Below are 19,579 nucleotides of genomic sequence, written 5' to 3'. Positions count from 1 at the left end.
GTTCCGACCAGGCTAGGGCCTAGGGGCAGAATTGAAAAAGTGCTTATAAGCGCTTTCTAATTCCTGCCAACCAGGCCATGGGCGATAGGAAAAGCGGTAGGAAAGAGATCATAAGCGCCTATAAGCGCTTTTAAATCCTGACTCTGCCGGTGCACCCCAGATTGCACAGAAAAGCACTTATAAGCGGGCACTCTGATTTCCAGTTCCGACCAGGTTAAGGGTAATTGAGAAATCGCTTATAAGCGCTTTTTAATTCCGGGCACTCCCCCGTTCCGACTGGGTTAGGTGCAGTATTGAAAAAATGCTTATAAGCGCTTTCTAATTCCTGCCAACCAGGCCATGGGTGATAGGAAAAGCGGTAGAAAAGCGATCATAAGCGCTTTTAAATCCTGACGCTGCCGGTGCACCCCAGGTTGCACAGAAAAGCACTTATAAGCGGGCACTCTGATTTCCAGTTCCGACCAGGTTAAGGGTAATTGAGAAATCGCTTATAAGCGCTTTTTAATTCCGGGCACTCCCCCTGTTCCGACTGGGTTAGGTGCAGCATTGAAAAAGTGCTTATAAGCGCTTTCTAATTCCTGCCAACCAGGCCATGGGTGATAGGAAAAGCGGTAGAAAAGCGATCATAAGTGCCTATAAGCGCTTTTAAATCCTGACTCTGCCGGTGCACCCCAGGCCCAGGTTGCACAGAAAAGCACTTATAAGCGGGCACTCTGATTTCCAGTTCCGACCAGGTAAAGGGGAATTGAGAAATCGCTTATAAGCGCTTTTTAATTCCGGGCACTCTCCCGTTCCGACCAGGTAAGGGGCAGCATTGAAAAAGCGATTATAAGCGCTTTTAAATTCCGGGCACTACCCCGTTCCGACCAGGTTAGGTGCAGCATCGAAAAAGCGCTTATAAGCGCTTTTTAATTCCTGCTCACCTGGCCATGGATGATAGGAAAAGTGGTAAAAGCGGTAAAATAGCGATGAATTAGCCGTTATAAGCGATTTCTAAAAAAGCGATTATAATCGATTATAAGCGGTTATAAGATGTAATATAGCGTTTTCCTGACTCAATTTTAAAAGCGCTTATAAGCGCTTTATTTGCGCTTTACAAACAGCTAAATTGCACCCCACTTATAAGCGCTTATAATCGCTTATAAATGGTTCAAAAAAGCGGCTACGAATCGCTTATCCGGCCAACCGCTTATCCACCCGTTTTTGGCGCCAATCCTACTGGAAAACCGCTTTCAAATCGCTCAGCGACGCTAGTAAGCGCTTAAAAGCGCTTATAAGCGCTTTTAAATTCAAAAAAGCGCTTTTTTGAATTATGACATCAATTATAGTCGATTATAAGCGATTTTTTTTGAACCGTTTATAATCGTAAAAAAATCGATTATAAACGGTTTTTTTTAAAAAAAACGCCGAGAAAGCGCTCAATAAGCGATTATCGGCGCCGATCATAAAATATCGTTTATGGAAACTTGCCGAATAAAGTTTGTTTTTCCATATATTTAATATGATAAATAAGTATCAATCATTGGTCGAATTTCATTTTTTCTTTGATTTATTTCTTAAATTTGTAATCAAGCCACATACAGTAAAACAGTTTAAGTTTGTTTTGTTATAAATATCAAATATGCTTTTTGAATTGAAACGTTAAACTTGTTTTACTCAGATTATGTGTTATGATAATTGTCTCCAAGGCTGGACACCTACACTCAAGCCTTCTTAAAAATCCTTTTACGCGGCTAAGTTGAGATAAAAGTACGCTTATATTTGTGCACATAATTTAAACGTTCAGTCAACTCCTTGATCAAATTATTTTAAGAAATGCTACTTTTAAGTAACACGACAATAAAAACAGTGTTACTCATATCAGGGTGTTACATTAACTAACATATTGTTACAGCTCTATGTACTGATAAGAGGCAGATACAAGAGATAAGACACACAGTACACTGCATGCTCTGATCTATAGTTTATACGTTCCTACAAGACGTGATAACAGGGCGTAGTGAGTTTCAGCAGCTAAACTACAACAGTGTAAACTACACAGTGTAACCAGTGTAACCAGTGTAACCAGTGTAACCAAAGTAACCAGTGTAACACAGACAATGTCCCTGATAGAGACTGAAACTGTAGAGTCCCCCAGACTACTCCTCTCTAAGCTAAAAAGAGAGAGACCTGTCTGTTTCAGACCCGAGGTTAGCCACACAAGAGATTATATCATTTAATTTAGTGTGTTATATTTACTATTAATATACTTAAAAAAAGAAAATATAAACTACATCGGGTTTTAAATTTGAATTCCATGATCTATTGCTGCAAAATAATCATTTAAAGCGGCCGATAACACTTGTACTAAAAGTTTCTGTCGCCCAGGAGTTTTTTGAGGATAATTTCGATGTGGACACGTTTCTAGCTTTAAACAGGAAGAGTTTCACTTTAGAGAGTTTGAAGAAAGATCTGGAGAATTACTCTACAACTATACAAAACTCACTTGTCGAGCTCATCAACAGGTAGGGTGGAGTATTACCTAGTTACCAAATAATAACCTAGTTACCAAATATTAAATTAGTAACTTATTAACCAGTCCAAGTAACTTAATTACCAGCTACAAAATAACTTAGTTACCATCTAGTTTCAAGTAATTAACTCCCTCTTATTTTCCCAGAGACTATGCAGATTTCGTGAACCTGTCTACAAACTTAGTAGGAGTGGATCAGACTATACTAAAATTAGAAGCGCCTCTAATAGATATACACGCAGATATCAACATAATATCACAGTCTATAGATAGTGAAGTGCAGCTTATAGCTGAGAAACTACAACTCAGATCTCAGATAAGAAACAAAGAGGTTAGTGTTACTGGTGTGTGAGTGTGTTTATTATGATATATATAATATATATATTCTATTATGTTATTATATTATGTGCATTATGCGGTATCATTCCTGATACTAGTTTTATAGTAAACATATTATGTACGTTATAGATAGTGATTAGTGTGTAATGTACATTGTACACTGCGTACACACCCGACACGCATTACTCATAGACTTTTGTCGCTACTCAATTGAAAGTTCAACAAAATCCCGTTTTAATGTTTGCAATTTGCATGTACTTTTTGCACGTGTGTTACAGTGATTACGGTGTAAGCTATAGTGTAGAGGAAATCTATAATGCCCATTGTAAACAGTTAAATATTCTGCCCCTAAAGTACAGGTTTGATTACCATGATCTCAAGTTCTTTCATTCCCTAGTGCATCAATACCACCCATGCACCACTCTGCCTCAGTACCTTACTTTCTTCTCCGGGTCAAGCCGACTGAGAAGCTCACATCTTGATCACTTATCAGTAATATCTTCAATCCCACCTGGCTCAGCTATATCTAAATCTTACTTTTATCGAGCTCATCTCACTTGGAACCGACTTCCTCTTTCCCTTCGAGAGATTATCAGACCAGGTGTGTTTAAAACAGAACTTATTAAACACATCTGGAAGGAACATGTTTGTACTGCATCTGTAGATATTGACCCTAGTTCAGATCCTGACAATTCTTTTTCTCCAGACTACGGGTAGTGTATTTCTCTATTATTTTTGTTTTAATTTTTTTTTGAGGTACTCATCACGCATTTTTGCTTCATTCGGATACAATTTTGATTTAGTCTTTTATATTCAATTATTTAAATTTTATCGTTAAAACTTCATTCCATTGGAAATATTACAAATCAGCCAATCGTAATTGAGAATTTTTGGGTTGTGGCAATTATTCTTAAAAACCTAGAAATGCCTCCTAAGTTCACAGCTCATATTATTTGCCCATTTTTCTCCTTCTGCACTTGGGGCCCAATGTAATTGCTCGACTTTTCATCAGGTCTCTCGAGGCCTTTTGTTTGGTTATTTGGGTGTATTGGTGTCCCCTGATTGTTATCATCGCTGTACACTTGTCAAGGCATTTTTTGGTTTCTCTAGTCCATTTTTAGAAATTCTATACAACATTGATATTGTAATAAATTCTGATGATAATAATTGAAAGATTTCAATAAAAAAAACACGTGTGTTACACGTGTGTTGCACGTGTGTTGCACGTGTGTTGCACATGTGTTGCACTTGTGTTGCACGTGTGTTGCACGTGTGTTGCACGTGTGTTGCACGTGTGTTGCACGTGTGTTGCACGTGTGTTGCACGTGTGTTACACGTGTGTTACACGTGTGTTGCACGTGTGTTGCACGTGTGTTGCACGTGTGTTGCACGTGTGTTGCACGTGTGTTGCACGTGTGTTGCACGTGTGTTGCACGTGTGTTGCACGTGTGTTACACGTGTGTTGCACGTGTGTTACACGTGTGTTACACGTGTGTTGCACGTGTGTTGCACGTGTGTTACACGTGTGTTGCACGTGTGTTGCACGTGTGTTGCACGTGTGTTGCACGTGTGTTGCACGTGTGTTGCACGTGTGTTGATGCATCTAAAATATAAAACTCTTCACACAGAATAATGTGTGTACAGTAATTTATAGATGCAGTGCATAAAATGAACTGTAAAAAAAGTGACTTGTGGGCAACTGTTTAGTGTTTATGTTATCTTTATAATAGTTGTGCTTGTAAAATAGTAACCAGCTAGTAACCTAGTAACCAGCTAGTAACAAGCTAGTTATACACAGTAACCAGTTATACTAACCTAGTACCCTAGTAACCAGCTCTAGTAACCTAGTAACCAGCTAGTAACCAGCTTGTAACTTAGTAACCAGTTCTACTAACCTAGTACCCTAGTAACCAGTTCTACTAACCTAGTACCCTAGTAACCAGTTCTACTAACCTAGTAACCAGCTAGTAACCAGCTTGTAACCAGCATGTAACCTAGTAACGTAAGTAAGGTTATTAATAACTAAAACATCATCTATTCAGGAGATACTGCACGGGTTGATGAATATTGAAAAGTTGACTAATAAGATAGAACAACTAATCGACAATCAGACTGAAGGAAAAGAGTAAGTTAGTATTTAAATACATTTATAGTTTATACATAAGTTATTTATATATTTCATTTTCTTTACCACCCTAAGTATTTGTTATCAGAGATGTACTCTTTTGTAACTAGAGATGCTCCGGTTTCATCAAAATATTTCTCGAAATAAAAGTTTTGAATATAAAATTATGTAAATTTACACTGTTGTATTTCTGTAACAGTGGGGAACAGTGCACACTACACCTCTATTATCAGGAGTTTGTTCGAGCGAGTGGCCAGTGAGTACAGTCAGCTCCAGTTCTATGTTAACAAAAACGAGAATCTACCTTTTGTCCAGAATATGAGACCGGTACGTTAATTCTTAATAGTATCTTAAAATTTAAACGTTTTTATTCATTAATTTTCATCATTCGCCTTCTTCTGATGATTTAGCCACTTTCTTCATTCCTAAGATAATTCTAAAGTTTCTGGCGGCTGACACAAATAACACGTTTATTAAGATACTGTGTGGTGTGCCAATAACTAATTCTGTAGACATTATATGTAAAATTCTTATTTCAGAGGATAAAGAGAATAAGTGACTATTTGGAAGGTGGTCTTCACAAATCATTTAAATCTGGGCTAAAGAACAACGACAAGAATTCAGTTACACAGTGTTTGAGAATATTCACTACTTTAGGGAGAGTAGATCAATCGGAGCAGCTTTTTGCTGATGCTATCATTGCGCCAATAATCGAAGAGGTATAACATTTAGTATACAATAATTATTACCCTACTTTCTTGATTTAAGAATCGCTTCTATTTTGGGACAGTCACTGTTGGAAATCATTGTTTTGTAGCGCGCAAAAACAATTTACAGTAAAAACTATAAAATTTCATGCTTTACCATAACACGACAGCGCGCGCGCACGTAGTCTTATCACGTAATCACGTGCGTCGTTAGTGCTATTAAAACTTTAACTGTAGTCATTTCAGATAGTATGTAAAAAGAATTTGAGTGAGAGTGGCTTGGAAGGAATGTACTGCCAAATTCTAGATGCCTTACCCGCTGCCACTGCGTTAGTTTTATCTCTCACATCCCCTAGAAAGGACAACGAACTCAGGTTTGAAAATACGAATATTTCCGTAGTGTAAGTTGCGTTATCTGAAGTTAAAGATACTTTTTATCAATGTAAGCTTGAAAATTAAAATCATACAGTTAACGGTTATGTCTCGTGAAGTTAAGAAATTTTGTTTTTAACAATGAGGCCCTTTCAGAAGAGGATAGATTCTTGAAATCATAAAATATATACGAAAGTGTTTAAACTTGTTTAAACTTGTTCAAAAAATTTCGAATGTTTAATAATAATCACCAAACTGCTTCCTTTCCAGGTCTTTTGACTTCATGAGTAACGCCACATTTCCTACGATAGTGAGCAAGATTTGCACTAATACTCCCGCTCTTTTCGCTGCTGGGGATCCCAAACAGTTTCAGAAGGTAATTTCACTTTCACGTTCACTTTTACTTTCATTTGTTTATATTTACTCTTACACTGAAATTCCTACTCTTGCAAAAAGACGCTTGAAAAACATTCACAAATCGCCCATTTGTTAGTCGTACAAGGAGACGATGAAGTTTATAAGTGGATTTGAGAAGTTGTGCCAGTACAAGGAGAGAGTTGCTAACCTCCGACAACACCCTTCTTACAAGAACTTCATCTCTAAGTGGAGTCTTCCTATCTACTTCCAGATCAGGTTATTATATTGCTAAAACTTGTACGTTTAATGACATTGCCAGCCGATAATTCTATTTATAACATTTCAGACATGGCCAAAGTTAAAATAATTTTATATAAATTCCTTTTCTACAGGTTACAAGAGATTGCGGGTTCCTTTGAGCACCAGTTACTCTCACCCTTCACCTTCAACACGGACAGACAGTCAGAAACAAGTACCTCCCAGACAGGTTAGCTTCAGAACTGTAATATCGTGATTGTCATGTACCCACTGTTAAAATAGCACATAGTTAACAAGACATTAACTCACAATGTCTAAAATTGAGTAACACCTTCCCCCTCCTTACCCTCCCCAGTCCCTCCCCACTCCTCCTCCCTCCCCACTCCTCCTCCCTCCCCACTCCTCCTCCCTCCCCACTCCTCCTCCCCACTCCTCCTCCCTCCCCCACTCCTCCTCCCTCCCCACTCCTCCAACCCCACTCCTCCCCACTCCTCCTCCCTCCCCCACTCCTCCTCCCTCCCCACTCCTCCTCCCCACTCCTCCCCACTCCTCCTCCCTCCCCACTCCTCCTCCCTCCCCACTCCTCCTCCCTCCCCACTCCTCCTCCCTCCCCACTCCCTCCCCAGTCCCTCCCCACTGCTCCTCCCTCCCCCACTCCTCCTCCCTCCCCACTCCTCCTCCCTCCCCACTCCTCCTCCCTCCCCACTCCTCCTCCCTCCCCACTCCTCCTCCCTCCCCACTCCTCCTCCCTCCCCACTCCTCCTCCCTCCCCCACTCCTCCTCCCTCCCCACTCCTCCTCCCTCCCCACTCCTCCTCCCTCCCCACTCCTCCTCCCTCCCCACTCCTCCTCCCTCCCCACTCCTCCTCCCTCCCCCACTCCTCCTCCCTCCCCACTCCTCCTCCCTCCCCACTCCTCCTCCCTCATCTTCCCCAGGGCTACCCTGCACAGCACCTGCAACAGCCTGCTCTCTACCAACCGCTGCTGGGAAAGTAGACCTCAAATCAATACTCCCGATCTCCTCAACATTTCTTCTTAACATACAAGGAATGAATCCTGGGATAAAGAACCAGCAATGGAAGTTGAAATCTCTCCACGAGAATTTAGCAACCAGTCCGCTCCACACTCCCTTCTTTATTCTGACTGAGACTCATCTGAAGCCATACCATGTTGAAGCAGAGACGTGTATCCCTGGCTACAGTACCATCAGAGCTGATCGAGACAAACGTGCTCAAGGCGGTGTAGCTATCTTCCTACACCACTCTATACCTGCTGACACGACAAAAGTGTACTCTAACTCCTATTGTGAAGTTGCAATGGTTCACATCGCTAGCAGTAACTTTCTCCTTGTTGGCGTGTACCGCCCTCCACAGGCACCATTCGACAAATTTGATGACTGTCTGTGTGTGATCCAAGACTTTATAGACCACCTCCCTGGCTCTCCTGAACTCTACATTGCAGGCGACTTTAATTTGCCGTTTGTAGACTGGTCCAGTAAGTCGATCAAACCAAACTCCAGCAAATCAGCTTCCGACACGAACTCGGGACTAGCCTTTATGGAGTTCATATCTTCAAACTTCCTAGAGCAGCTAGTCGATGAACCCACTAGGAAGGACCAAAACATCCTTGACCTGATCCTATCCAACAACTCCGACTTAATCCACGGTTTATCAGTGTCAAAGACGGAGAAATCAGACCACGACATAGTGACCTGTACTCTCCTCCACCCGCAGTTCCTACTTGAGCAACCAGCAAGGAAAGAGTACAGTCCTGCCACAGCACTTGATGACATCAACTTCAATGCTGCTGACTGGGCCTTGATCAACAAGGAACTCACTACTGTAGACTGGTCGACAGTAACCAGCCCTTCAACTAGCCAAGATGCTGCATGGGATATGTTTGAAGGGATCCTTGTGCAGATCTGCAAGAAACACGCACCTTCTCATAGCCACAATCGTCAAGCCGCAGCATCTTCAAAAATCCCAAGGTCAAGGGTGGCTCTCCTTAGAAAGAAAAAGCGCCTTAATGCCAGGATCAACTGTATTAAATACAGATTTTGTGGCCCTCCGCCTCGCAATAATGTCAAGCTTCGCAAGCTGGATGAAGAGAGGGCTGCTGTCGAGATGCTCCTTAAAGCGGACATTAAACAGCAGCGAGCCAGAGAAGAACTTGTTGCTCTTAGTAAGATCAAGACTAATCCTAAGGCGTTTTATACCTGCTGCATCTGTCGGACCCCTATTGGATAGTGATGACAAGCTCCAGTCTGATCCAGCCACTATGGGTAATATCTTACAGGATCAATATGCGAGTGCTTTCAGTGACCCTAAAAAGGCAAATCTAGCCGAAGTCCGGACGTCCAAGGTCATTGAGCAACCTCATTCTATCACAGACATCGACTTTAATGAGCAAGATATCCTCGACGCCATCAAAGCGATGAATCGTTTCTCAGCAGTCGGACCTGACAAGTTCCCAGTCCTAATCCTCAAGGAATGTGGAATTGTCCTAGCTCCTGTGATAACCAAGCTTTGGAAAGCTTCGCTAAGCTCTGGTGAAATAGCTACAAAATTCAAGAACCAGAGTATTATCCCCCTTTTTAAAAAGGGGAAAAGGTCGATTGCTGCCAACTATCGACCGGTATCTCTAACATCCAACCTCATAAAGATGTTCGAGAGGGTCGTCCGCGCTAAGCTGGTTGACTACATTGTAGCTCAAGACATCATCAACCACGATCAACACGGCTTTCAAGCTGGAAGAAGCTGTCTTACTCAACTTCTTCACCACGTCCAAGACATCATGGATGACTTAGATGGTGACGAAAATGCTGATATTCTGTATCTTGATTTCAGCAAAGCCTTCGATAAGGTAGATCACGCTATACTATTGAAGAAGCTCCATATGTACGGTATCCAGGGCAACGCCCACCGCTGGCTGGAAAGCTTCCTCAGTGGAAGAACCCAACATGTCGTTGTCGATGGTATTGAATCTCTCGTCATAATGGTGCTAAGTGGGGTACCACAGGGCACTGTGTTAGGCCCACTGCTATTTATTTTGTATATCAACGACCTGTTCCTAGTTGTAAGACATTGCAAAGTAAAAGTGTTTGCTGATGACTCCAAGCTCCACAAAAACATCAGCTCCCCGTCCGACTGCAAATGTCTCCAGGAAGATCTCTGTGCAGTAGTGCGATGGGCAGTAGCAAACAACATGGAGCTAAACGAAAGTAAGTTCCAACTTCTCCAGCATGGTAAGAACCCTGAGCTAAAGAAACCCTACATTTTACCATCTGGTGCATCGATATCTTCTGATGATGTCGTGAAAGATCTCGGTGTGTATGTTGACAGTGATCTCTCCTGGCGTCAACACATCACAAGAAAGTCTTCTGAGGCAGCGAGCAAAGCTGGATGGGTACTGAGAACTTTCTCTACCAGAGACAAAGACACGATGATGATGCTCTTCAAGACATACGTCCGCTCTATTACCGAGTATTGTTCTGCTCTCTGGTCGCCTCACCTGCAGTGTGACATAATCATGATTGAGTCGATCCAACGCTCATTCACTGCGAAAATAGCAGGATACAAGCATCTTAGCTACTGGGAGCGCCTGAAGCAGCTTGATCTCTACTCCCTACAGCGCCGCCGCGAGAGGTACATGATCATCCTTGTCTGGAAAATTTACTACGGTGAGATTCCCAACAGTGTAAACATTTCTTTCCAACACTCTCAAAGAAGAGGAGTTACATGTCTTCGTCCTCTTGGCGGATCAAAATACAAAAGCATCAACACCATGAGGTTCCATTCTTTCCCTTCAGTGGCCTCTGCTTTGTATAACGTTGTGCCTCACGACATCAAGTCTATCCCAACCTTGCCAAAATTCAAGGCAGCACTTGATCGCTTTCTCCATACCGTCCCCGACACCCCTCCTACCCCTGGATATACAGGGGCAAATGGCAATTCAATCTTGGAATGGGCTGTGAGCAAGACATGATAACGGAGACACCGGTGGTGGAGACGCAAGATGTCTTGGCCTGGGCGTGCTAGCCCGAAACGAACCCAAGGTACCCAAGGTAGGTACCCTCCCCACTCCTCCTCCCTCCCCACTCCTCCTCCCTCCCCACTCCTCCTCCCTCCCCACTCCTCCTCCCTCCCCCACTCCTCCTCCCTCCCCACTCCTCCTCCCTCCCCACTCCTCCTCCCTCCCCACTCCTCCTCCCTCCCCCACTCCTCCTCCCTCCCCACTCCTCCTCCCTCCCCACTCCTCCTCCCTCCCCACTCCTCCTCCCTCCCCACTCCTCCTCCTCCCCACTCCTCCTCCTCCCCACTCCTCCTCCCTCCCCACTCCTCCTCCCTCCCCACTCCTCCTCCCTCCCCACTCCTCCTCCTCCCCACTCCTCCTCCCTCCCCACTCCTCCTCCCTCCCCACTCCTCCTCCCTCCCCACTCCTCCTCCCTCCCCACTCCTCCTCCCTCCCCCACTCCTCCTCCCTCCCCCACTCCTCCTCCCTCCCCACTCCTCCCCCCTCCCCCACTCCTCCTCCCTCCCCCACTCCTCCTCCCTCCCCACTCCTCCTCCCTCCCCACTCCTCCTCCCTCCCCCACTCCTCCTCCCTCCCCACTCCTCCTCCCTCCCCACTCCTCCTCCCTCCCCAGTCCTCCTCCCTCCCCACTCCTCCTCCCTCCCCACTCCTCCTCCCTCCCCACTCCTCCTCCTCCCCACTCCTCCTCCCTCCCCACTCCTCCTCCCTCCCCACTCCTCCTCCCTCCCCACTCCTCCTCCCTCCCCACTCCTCCTCCCTCCCCCACTCCTCCTCCCTCCCCCACTCCTCCTCCCTCCCCACTCCTCCCCCCTCCCCCACTCCTCCTCCCTCCCCCACTCCTCCTCCCTCCCCCACTCCTCCTCCCTCCCCACTCCTCCTCCCTCCCCACTCCTCCTCCCTCCCCCACTCCTCCTCCCTCCCCCACTCCTCCTCCCTCCCCCACTCCTCCTCCCTCCCCCACTCCTCCTCCCTCCCCCACTCCTCCTCCCTCCCCCACTCCTCCTCCCTCCCCACTCCTCCTCCCTCCCCACTCCTCCTCCCTCCCCACTCCTCCTCCCTCCCCACTCCTCCTCCCTCCCCACTCCTCCTCCCTCCCCACTCCTCCTCCCTCCCCACTCCTCCTCCCTCCCCACTCCTCCTCCCTCCCCCACTCCTCCTCCATCCCCACTCCTCCTCCCTCCCCCACTCCTCCTCCCTCCCCACTCCTCCTCCCTCCCCCACTCCTCCTCCCTCCCCACTCCTCCTCCCTCCCCACTCCTCCTCCCTCCCCACTCCTCCTCCCTCCCCACTCCTCCTCCCTCCCCCACTCCTCCTCCCTCCCCACTCCTCCTCCCTCCCCACTCCTCCTCCCTCCCCACTCCTCCTCCCTCCCCCACTCCTCCTCCCTCCCCACTCCTCCTCCCTCCCCACTCCTCCTCCCTCCCCCACTCCTCCTCCCTCCCCACTCCTCCTCCCTCCCCACTCCTCCTCCCTCCCCACTCCTCCTCCCTCCCCCACTCCTCCTCCCTCCCCACTCCTCCTCCCTCCCCACTCCTCCTCCTCCCCACTCCTCCTCCTCCCCACTCCTCCTCCCTCCCCACTCCTCCTCCCTCCCCACTCCTCCTCCCTCCCCACTCCTCCTCCTCCCCACTCCTCCTCCCTCCCCACTCCTCCTCCTCCCCACTCCTCCTCCCTCCCCCACTCCTCCTCCCTCCCCACTCCTCCTCCCTCCCCCACTCCTCCTCCCTCCCCACTCCTCCTCCCTCCCCACTCCTCCTCCCTCCCCCACTCCTCCTCCATCCCCACTCCTCCTCCCTCCCCCACTCCTCCTCCCTCCCCACTCCTCCTCCCTCCCCCACTCCTCCTCCCTCCCCACTCCTCCTCCCTCCCACTCCTCCTCCCTCCCCACTCCTCCTCCCTCCCCACTCCTCCTCCCTCCCCACTCCTCCTCCTCCCCACTCCTCCTCCCTCCCCACTCCTCCTCCCTCCCCACTCCTCCTCCCTCCCCACTCCTCCTCCCTCCCCACTCCTCCTCCCTCCCCACTCCTCCTCCCTCCCCACTCCTCCTCCCTCCCCACTCCTCCTCCTCCCCACTCCTCCTCCTCCCCACTCCTCCTCCCTCCCCACTCCTCCTCCCTCCCCACTCCTCCTCCCTCCCCACTCCTCCTCCTCCCCACTCCTCCTCCCTCCCCACTCCTCCTCCCTCCCCACTCCTCCTCCCTCCCCACTCCTCCTCCCTCCCCACTCCTCCTCCCTCCCCCACTCCTCCTCCCTCCCCCACTCCTCCTCCCTCCCCACTCCTCCCCCCTCCCCCACTCCTCCTCCCTCCCCCACTCCTCCTCCCTCCCCACTCCTCCTCCCTCCCCACTCCTCCTCCCTCCCCCACTCCTCCTCCCTCCCCACTCCTCCTCCCTCCCCACTCCTCCTCCCTCCCCAGTCCTCCTCCCTCCCCACTCCTCCTCCCTCCCCACTCCTCCTCCCTCCCCACTCCTCCTCCTCCCCACTCCTCCTCCCTCCCCACTCCTCCTCCCTCCCCACTCCTCCTCCCTCCCCACTCCTCCTCCCTCCCCACTCCTCCTCCCTCCCCCACTCCTCCTCCCTCCCCCACTCCTCCTCCCTCCCCACTCCTCCCCCCTCCCCCACTCCTCCTCCCTCCCCCACTCCTCCTCCCTCCCCCACTCCTCCTCCCTCCCCACTCCTCCTCCCTCCCCACTCCTCCTCCCTCCCCCACTCCTCCTCCCTCCCCCACTCCTCCCCCCTCCCCCACTCCTCCTCCCTCCCCCACTCCTCCTCCCTCCCCCACTCCTCCTCCCTCCCCCACTCCTCCTCCCTCTCCCACTCCTCCCCCCTCCCCCACTCCTCCTCCCTCCCCCACTCCTCCTCCCTCCCCACTCCTCCTCCCTCCCCCACTAATACACTGCACTTAGGTGTGAAATACGCGTTACCTGTATCCGTCATGTTGGAGCTGTGTATAAACCGTTGCTGGGAGGAAGACGTTCTACTTAGACCTCTTACTCACAGATTCTTCAAACTTACTCTTCAGGTAGTTTCAGAATACCAGGCTCCTTCATTTCAAGGAGGGCTGTGCTCCTTCATTTCAAGGAGGGCTGTGCTCCTTGTTTTCAAGGAGGGCTGTGCTCCTTGTTTTCAAGGAGGGCTGTGCTCCTTCATTTCAAGGAGGGCTGTGCTCCTTTACAATATTCTGTAACTGTCTCGGATGGACTGTTCTCCTTCTTGATATTGTGATATTTCAGTTGTTGCGAAGGTATGCTGTGTGGTTATCAGAGATCCCCACCAGTTCCGAAGAGTTGATAGTATCTGATATTTGTAAAGCTGTGCACGATTCTTATCTCATTGTGGACCAGGTTGGTAAAGCAGTGTTTGTAAGCAGATTCCTCCTGGATATAATACATATTTATAAATATGTTGTCACGACGAGATTCCCTTTAATAGTGCAGTAATATTTTGACTGAAGCTTCTCTCGGTAGCGATGTAGCAATTATACCAATTAATTATACAATAATTACCTCAGGTGCCAAATTTTGTGAAGAAGCTCACATCCGACAAAATACCAGTGTTCGATCAGACGGAGATATTGTCGATATCCTGCAAAGACATACTAGACAGTATCCCGGTGTTGGCTGATTACGTCATCAATGACGTCATCAAGCACTGTGAGAAGGCTCTGGAACAGACCCAAGCTGTACCGAGATTGTTCAGGCGGACTAATAGGGAGGTTAGTGCCACAGGGACCTTCTTTTAAAACTTCATTTCCAATTCGCACGTGCACTTACCGTTTATCACGTGAGTCCGTGAATCATCACGTGTCTTATCACGTGTCTCATCACGTGTCTTATCACGTGTCTTATCTACGAATATTCTCCATCCAGATGCCGACAGAGCCACTAGGATACGTGTCCCAGTTGATAGGACCGATAGAGACGGATATGTACAACTCTGTGCTACCTGACATAGTCAGACAAGAGTGGTGCTCCAAAACAGCTCACCAACTTGTTACCAGGTTAGTTATGATCACGTGACTTGTTACCATGACGACGTATGAGGCACCACCCCTCCCCTCTCCTGATAATATATCTAACGATTAATGACAGTTAAAAGATAACCCCATCTCCCCAGATATAGTGAGACAGTGGCTGAGATCCTTATCTCCCTCCGCAAGACAGAAGACAGTTTGGCCATGTTGAAACGAGGTCGGAAGTCAGCAGCCCAGACCACGAGCACGACTAACTCCTGTACTGACGAAGATAAGATTAGAGCGCAGTTGAAACTTGATGTTACCGAACTAGGGGCCAAGGTGAGATTTGGAAGAAATAGCACGTGCTTGCTTTATACTATTATAATTGCACGTGAATCAATGGTTCAATACTTTTTCTTCGAAAACGCTTTAGTGCTTTCGTTATTTCTTTTGTTTTAATTCTGGGTTTCATCAGTATAGTAAATCAGATAAGTGTGTAACATGATCGGTTGACCATTGTGATTTAATTTCGCTACAAATTTCAGTTAGACATAATGGGTATTCCTAAAGGAGAGGAATTCGAGAAACTACAGAACTTGGTTGCTAAGCGTTAGAACTTGGTTGCTAAGCGTTAGAACTTGGTTGCTCAGCGTTAGAACTTGGTTGCTCAGCGTTAGAACTTGGTTGCTCAGCGTTAACAGATTTAAAAACAGTCTTACAGGGATTCCTTGTGCATGTTTTATTTTTAACAGAAGATTAGAGATAATAATAAATAATGTATCTTGACAATTAACTGAGATAGTTTTTCAACAAAATACTATACAAACTTTAAGCTGCTGTTTATTATTTTATTATTTCATTCTTTGAATCCCAAAACAATATTGAATTTGCGTCCGAAGTGTACCTATTAGTTTGGTAGGAGTGACATTAACTTATTCAGAGTTCTTATTAGAATGGGTTTGCGCTTTCTGTGTTAAATTATTGATAAGTTGTATAACATTAGTATTAATTAGTTGTATAATTAGTATTGTTTGATAAGATCGAGATACTCGAGTTTATTAACATACATTTTCAAATTCGTTCATCAATAATTTATCTAACTCGTTGGTAGGTTAAGTATTGCAATGTTCCAGCATGTACGCCCATTTTTCCTTCACGTTGACGTTGGGATACTTTTCCTCTATACGATTGAGCTGATTGGTGCCATACACAAGGCTAAGAGCCACGATCAGGACATCCAACACAAAACATACCACCCATATTCCGTACATTGCGAAACGTATGTGATCGTACAGTGTCATTGCTACTAACCCTATGAAAAGGGTTAGGGAACAGAAGCCCATGTAGCATAATTCCAGCTTTCTCTTAGTATTGAACAATTGTCTCATCTCCTGCACGTGATCAGCTGCTGACACGTGATCTGCTGGCACGTGAACTATTAGTAGTACTTTATGCTCGTAGTTCTCGTCCACTACCAAACTGTCCATCTTGCTACCACTTTGTTACACTGGTGTTGGTTTTTAACAAGAATTGCGCCCGTTGTTTCGTTTTGGCGGACGCTAGATTTCCATTCACTATAACTATAAATATAGGCTTCAATAATATGTGTATCAATATTATTCAATCAGCTCACTTCATAATAATAATATTGATACACATCAGTACACTATACTAGCATGCCACGTACATAAATTGTTTTTTTAAAATCGTCATCAGTTATACAATATCCAATTATTTTTAAAAGTGCCCTGAACATTGAAACTACATCATTTTTGTAGCTTTAATTCGATACAAAATGTAAATTTATGGGCTTCATGATCAGAAATTACTAAGAAGATTCAATAAATCTTTCGATCGATTAACGCAAGCCAAGAATTTAAAATGTTGAGACAATCGAAAAGCAATGAAATGATTTACTAAACAGTGCTGAATTCCAGACTGGGCTAATATTATTTTGCTCGCCCAAAAATTATCACGTGACCGAATTAGTTTTTGCCTATAATTTTTCAGGGAAATTTTACCTTATGTCATTGGGGGTGATTCGGAATCAGCGTTTAAAAATACATCGATATAAGTTACTTTCATACCGGCTCAAAACCTTGTTACAAGATTTTTTTTAATTTGGGCGAGCGATTTATTGGAAACAAACAGATTGTGCAACTGGAATGAGCTAATAAAACAATTATTCAATAAAACAATAATAGTATAAAGTCCTTAAGTAAACACATACCGTACGTGTACAAATAAACGTACGTTTTACAATTTTTGGAATGTGGAATGTAGCGATGATATTCATTGATAATGATCAGGTATCAGCTGGCAGATTTTAGGAATTTGTCTGCCGTTTTTAGGGATTTTATTTATCATTGACACTGATCTGAACGCAATATGTTTACTGATCCTTAAAGTTAGGGCTCGTTCACATACTACCAACTACGTAATCAGCCGAGGGGGGAGGGGGTTCCCAAATGATTACGTAACCAGAATTTAATTTTTTACCCTCTAGAATAATGTGACAATATTTTACATTTTAATTCAAATTTCACTCTGATAGTAATAAAATTTAGAAATTGATCGGATATCTGACTATAGTAAGAAGTTTATAAGGTTATTGCAGATTGGCCGGATATCAATCAGAAATTTCATTAATTTCCAGAGAAAATTCTCGAGGGCTAGGTCCTAAAAAATATTTTCGGCTCATAGTCATACTCATAATGATGAGGGTGATGGTCGAAATGAACTGTGAAGAAAAGTAGTTTCCAGGAAAACTTTAAACATTTTGACTAGACTCGAATTATATGTACATTGAAAGGCAGACTCCCCGCTTCCGAACTCGTATTGCATAATAGCTAGGGGAGCCTCGACTCCAAGATCATCGGGGGGGGGGGGGGGGGGGGGGGTTCAGCCTGTCAAGTGTCAATCTTCATATTGTTTATGAACACTAAGCCTGGGTACCTCGATGAGTTTTAGCCAAAAAATGGCCTCAGTATTAAAAAATTCAATCCACCGACACGTACAAGCGAATAAAATTCAGGGGAAACAATTCCAAACAAAGGAAGTCATTTCTATAACCAAAGACGGTGAATCAGTGACAGTACGTGATAGTGATACTGATAACGGTAATAATAATATTATTATTTACGCGGCCGCGCTCAACCTGTTAATGTTATGTCATTCCCAATTCCGCAGAATCTCTATTTATGTTTATTTATGAACATAATAGCCATTAGCCTGAGGTCCAGGTAATATCATTATTGGATATCTATTTATAAGCGTATGCTTTCACTTCCTGAATATAACTATAAGTGCAAACCTAGTTATTTTTTTTTTTAAGGATTCCTAGAATCCTAATAAAATAATTTGCGATACTTGAAACTATCGCAATTATATTTTTCATCTTGGGACTTACAACTTAGGCGCGGGACGATAAAGGTACTGCAACTGCAAGTGAATGTATGATGTAGTGCGACACGTAGTCGTACTGAAGTTCGACAAGTTCGAGTCGGAAAATATTGATATATTTTTCAATCGCGCACCCTGAAAATCTAGTCTAAAAATTTATCTTCTACAATTTTTGAGCAATCACCATGAAACTTTGTTATGTTCTCATAACAAATAAACATTTTTCCCAAAATTCTGGCCGGACAATCTCTTTTAAATGGTCCTTAGAACATATCCTGAAAGTTTATCAGGGTGATTGCTCAAAAAATGCAGAATATAGATTTTTAGACTCGATTTTCAGGGCGCAAGCGATTGAAAATCGTTTACGGCTACGCAATACAATTACACATAAGCGCTGACCTTTGAGTTTGACCGGCAATAATTTCGGGTAGGAACAATATTTTTCCATGGGACCAAAAAAAGCTAATAGTAATAGTAATACTAATAGATATCCCTCCCCTCTATCCACTATCAGGGGAGTTCTACCAACTCGGTGGAGAGGAGAATGAAGAAGATCTTTCCTGTTCCGGTTCGGCACAGTGGAATCACATGGATCGTTTTTACTGAGGGCGAGGCTCCTCATCTTGTTATTGATGGTACCTTTAGACCTTAGAAATTCTTTGTCATACGTTGTAATGTTGTATGACCCGCCGCGCACGAAGTGCGCGGCTCCCCCTGTATCGTCGAAGAGTAAGACGATACAGGGTGAAGCGACCGTGGGGGTCACCACGTGATACAAGAAATTCTCTGTCGCACTTTGATCTTGAGTTCATGTCGCACTACAGTCCAGGTAGCTTACTCATACTGTACTACTAGTGCGACAGTGTCGATCTTGGAGGTTTTCGCACAAGGGTACGTGTCACTCTAGAATACGTGTCGCAATACAGTACTGGAATCGGCCGGGACAGAATCACAACCTCTTGTTTATGTCTATGATTGTAGGTTTACAACCTACCAGGACGCGCGCCGATCATGGACTCGTCGACGGTCCTAATATATGGAATAAATATTTTACGAGTATAGTCCCACTTTCTTCAAACTTTTCACATCGCTGTATGGCCAGGACACGGATAATCGGTGAGATTTTGGGCAAATTTTAAGCAGCCGAACTCAAGATATCCCTTGAAAACCCGAAAACCCTATCCAAAGGGGCAATTTTGGGGGTCACAAAGGCGCATATCTCGAGACTCAAAAGTCCCACTTTCTTCAAACTTTTCACATCGCTGTATGGCCAGGACACGGATAATCGGTGAGATTTTGGGCAAATTTTAAGCAGCCGAACTTGAGATATCCCTTGAAAACCCGAAAAACCCTATCCCAGGCCAGTATCGCAGGCCCATATCTCGAGACTTAAAGATCACACTTTCTTCAAACTTTTCACGCAGTTGTATGGCTAGGAAACGGATAATCGGTGAGATTTTGGGCAAAGTTTAAGCAGCCGAACTCGAGATATCCCTTGAAAACCCGAAAACCCTATCCAAA

The 19,579-nt window shown here is 45.5% G+C and overlaps 1 protein-coding gene across 1 annotated transcript; it reads left to right on the top strand.

Moving 5' to 3' along the window:
* Positions 1–2,099: 2,099 nt before the first annotated feature.
* On the top strand, positions 2,100–15,702 carry LOC134818087 (conserved oligomeric Golgi complex subunit 2-like). Its single transcript, XM_063827503.1, has 16 exons — positions 2,100–2,189; positions 2,368–2,504; positions 2,660–2,843; positions 4,894–4,976; positions 5,210–5,303; positions 5,516–5,695; positions 5,930–6,057; positions 6,326–6,431; positions 6,549–6,688; positions 6,805–6,899; positions 13,608–13,723; positions 13,935–14,045; positions 14,213–14,416; positions 14,571–14,701; positions 14,818–14,995; positions 15,202–15,702. Exons 1-16 carry the CDS (start codon positions 2,100–2,102, stop codon positions 15,268–15,270), a joined length of 2,046 nt encoding a protein of 681 aa, XP_063683573.1. The 3' UTR covers positions 15,271–15,702.
* The last annotated feature ends 3,877 nt before the right edge of the window (positions 15,703–19,579 follow it).

The sequence above is a fragment of the Bolinopsis microptera genome, chromosome 7 (genome assembly GCF_026151205.1).
Source record: "Bolinopsis microptera isolate Bmic1 chromosome 7, MBARI_Bmic_1.0, whole genome shotgun sequence".
Classification (NCBI taxonomy): Eukaryota; Metazoa; Ctenophora; class Tentaculata; order Lobata; family Bolinopsidae; genus Bolinopsis; species Bolinopsis microptera.
This window is presented reverse-complemented; position numbering and strand designations above follow the sequence as displayed.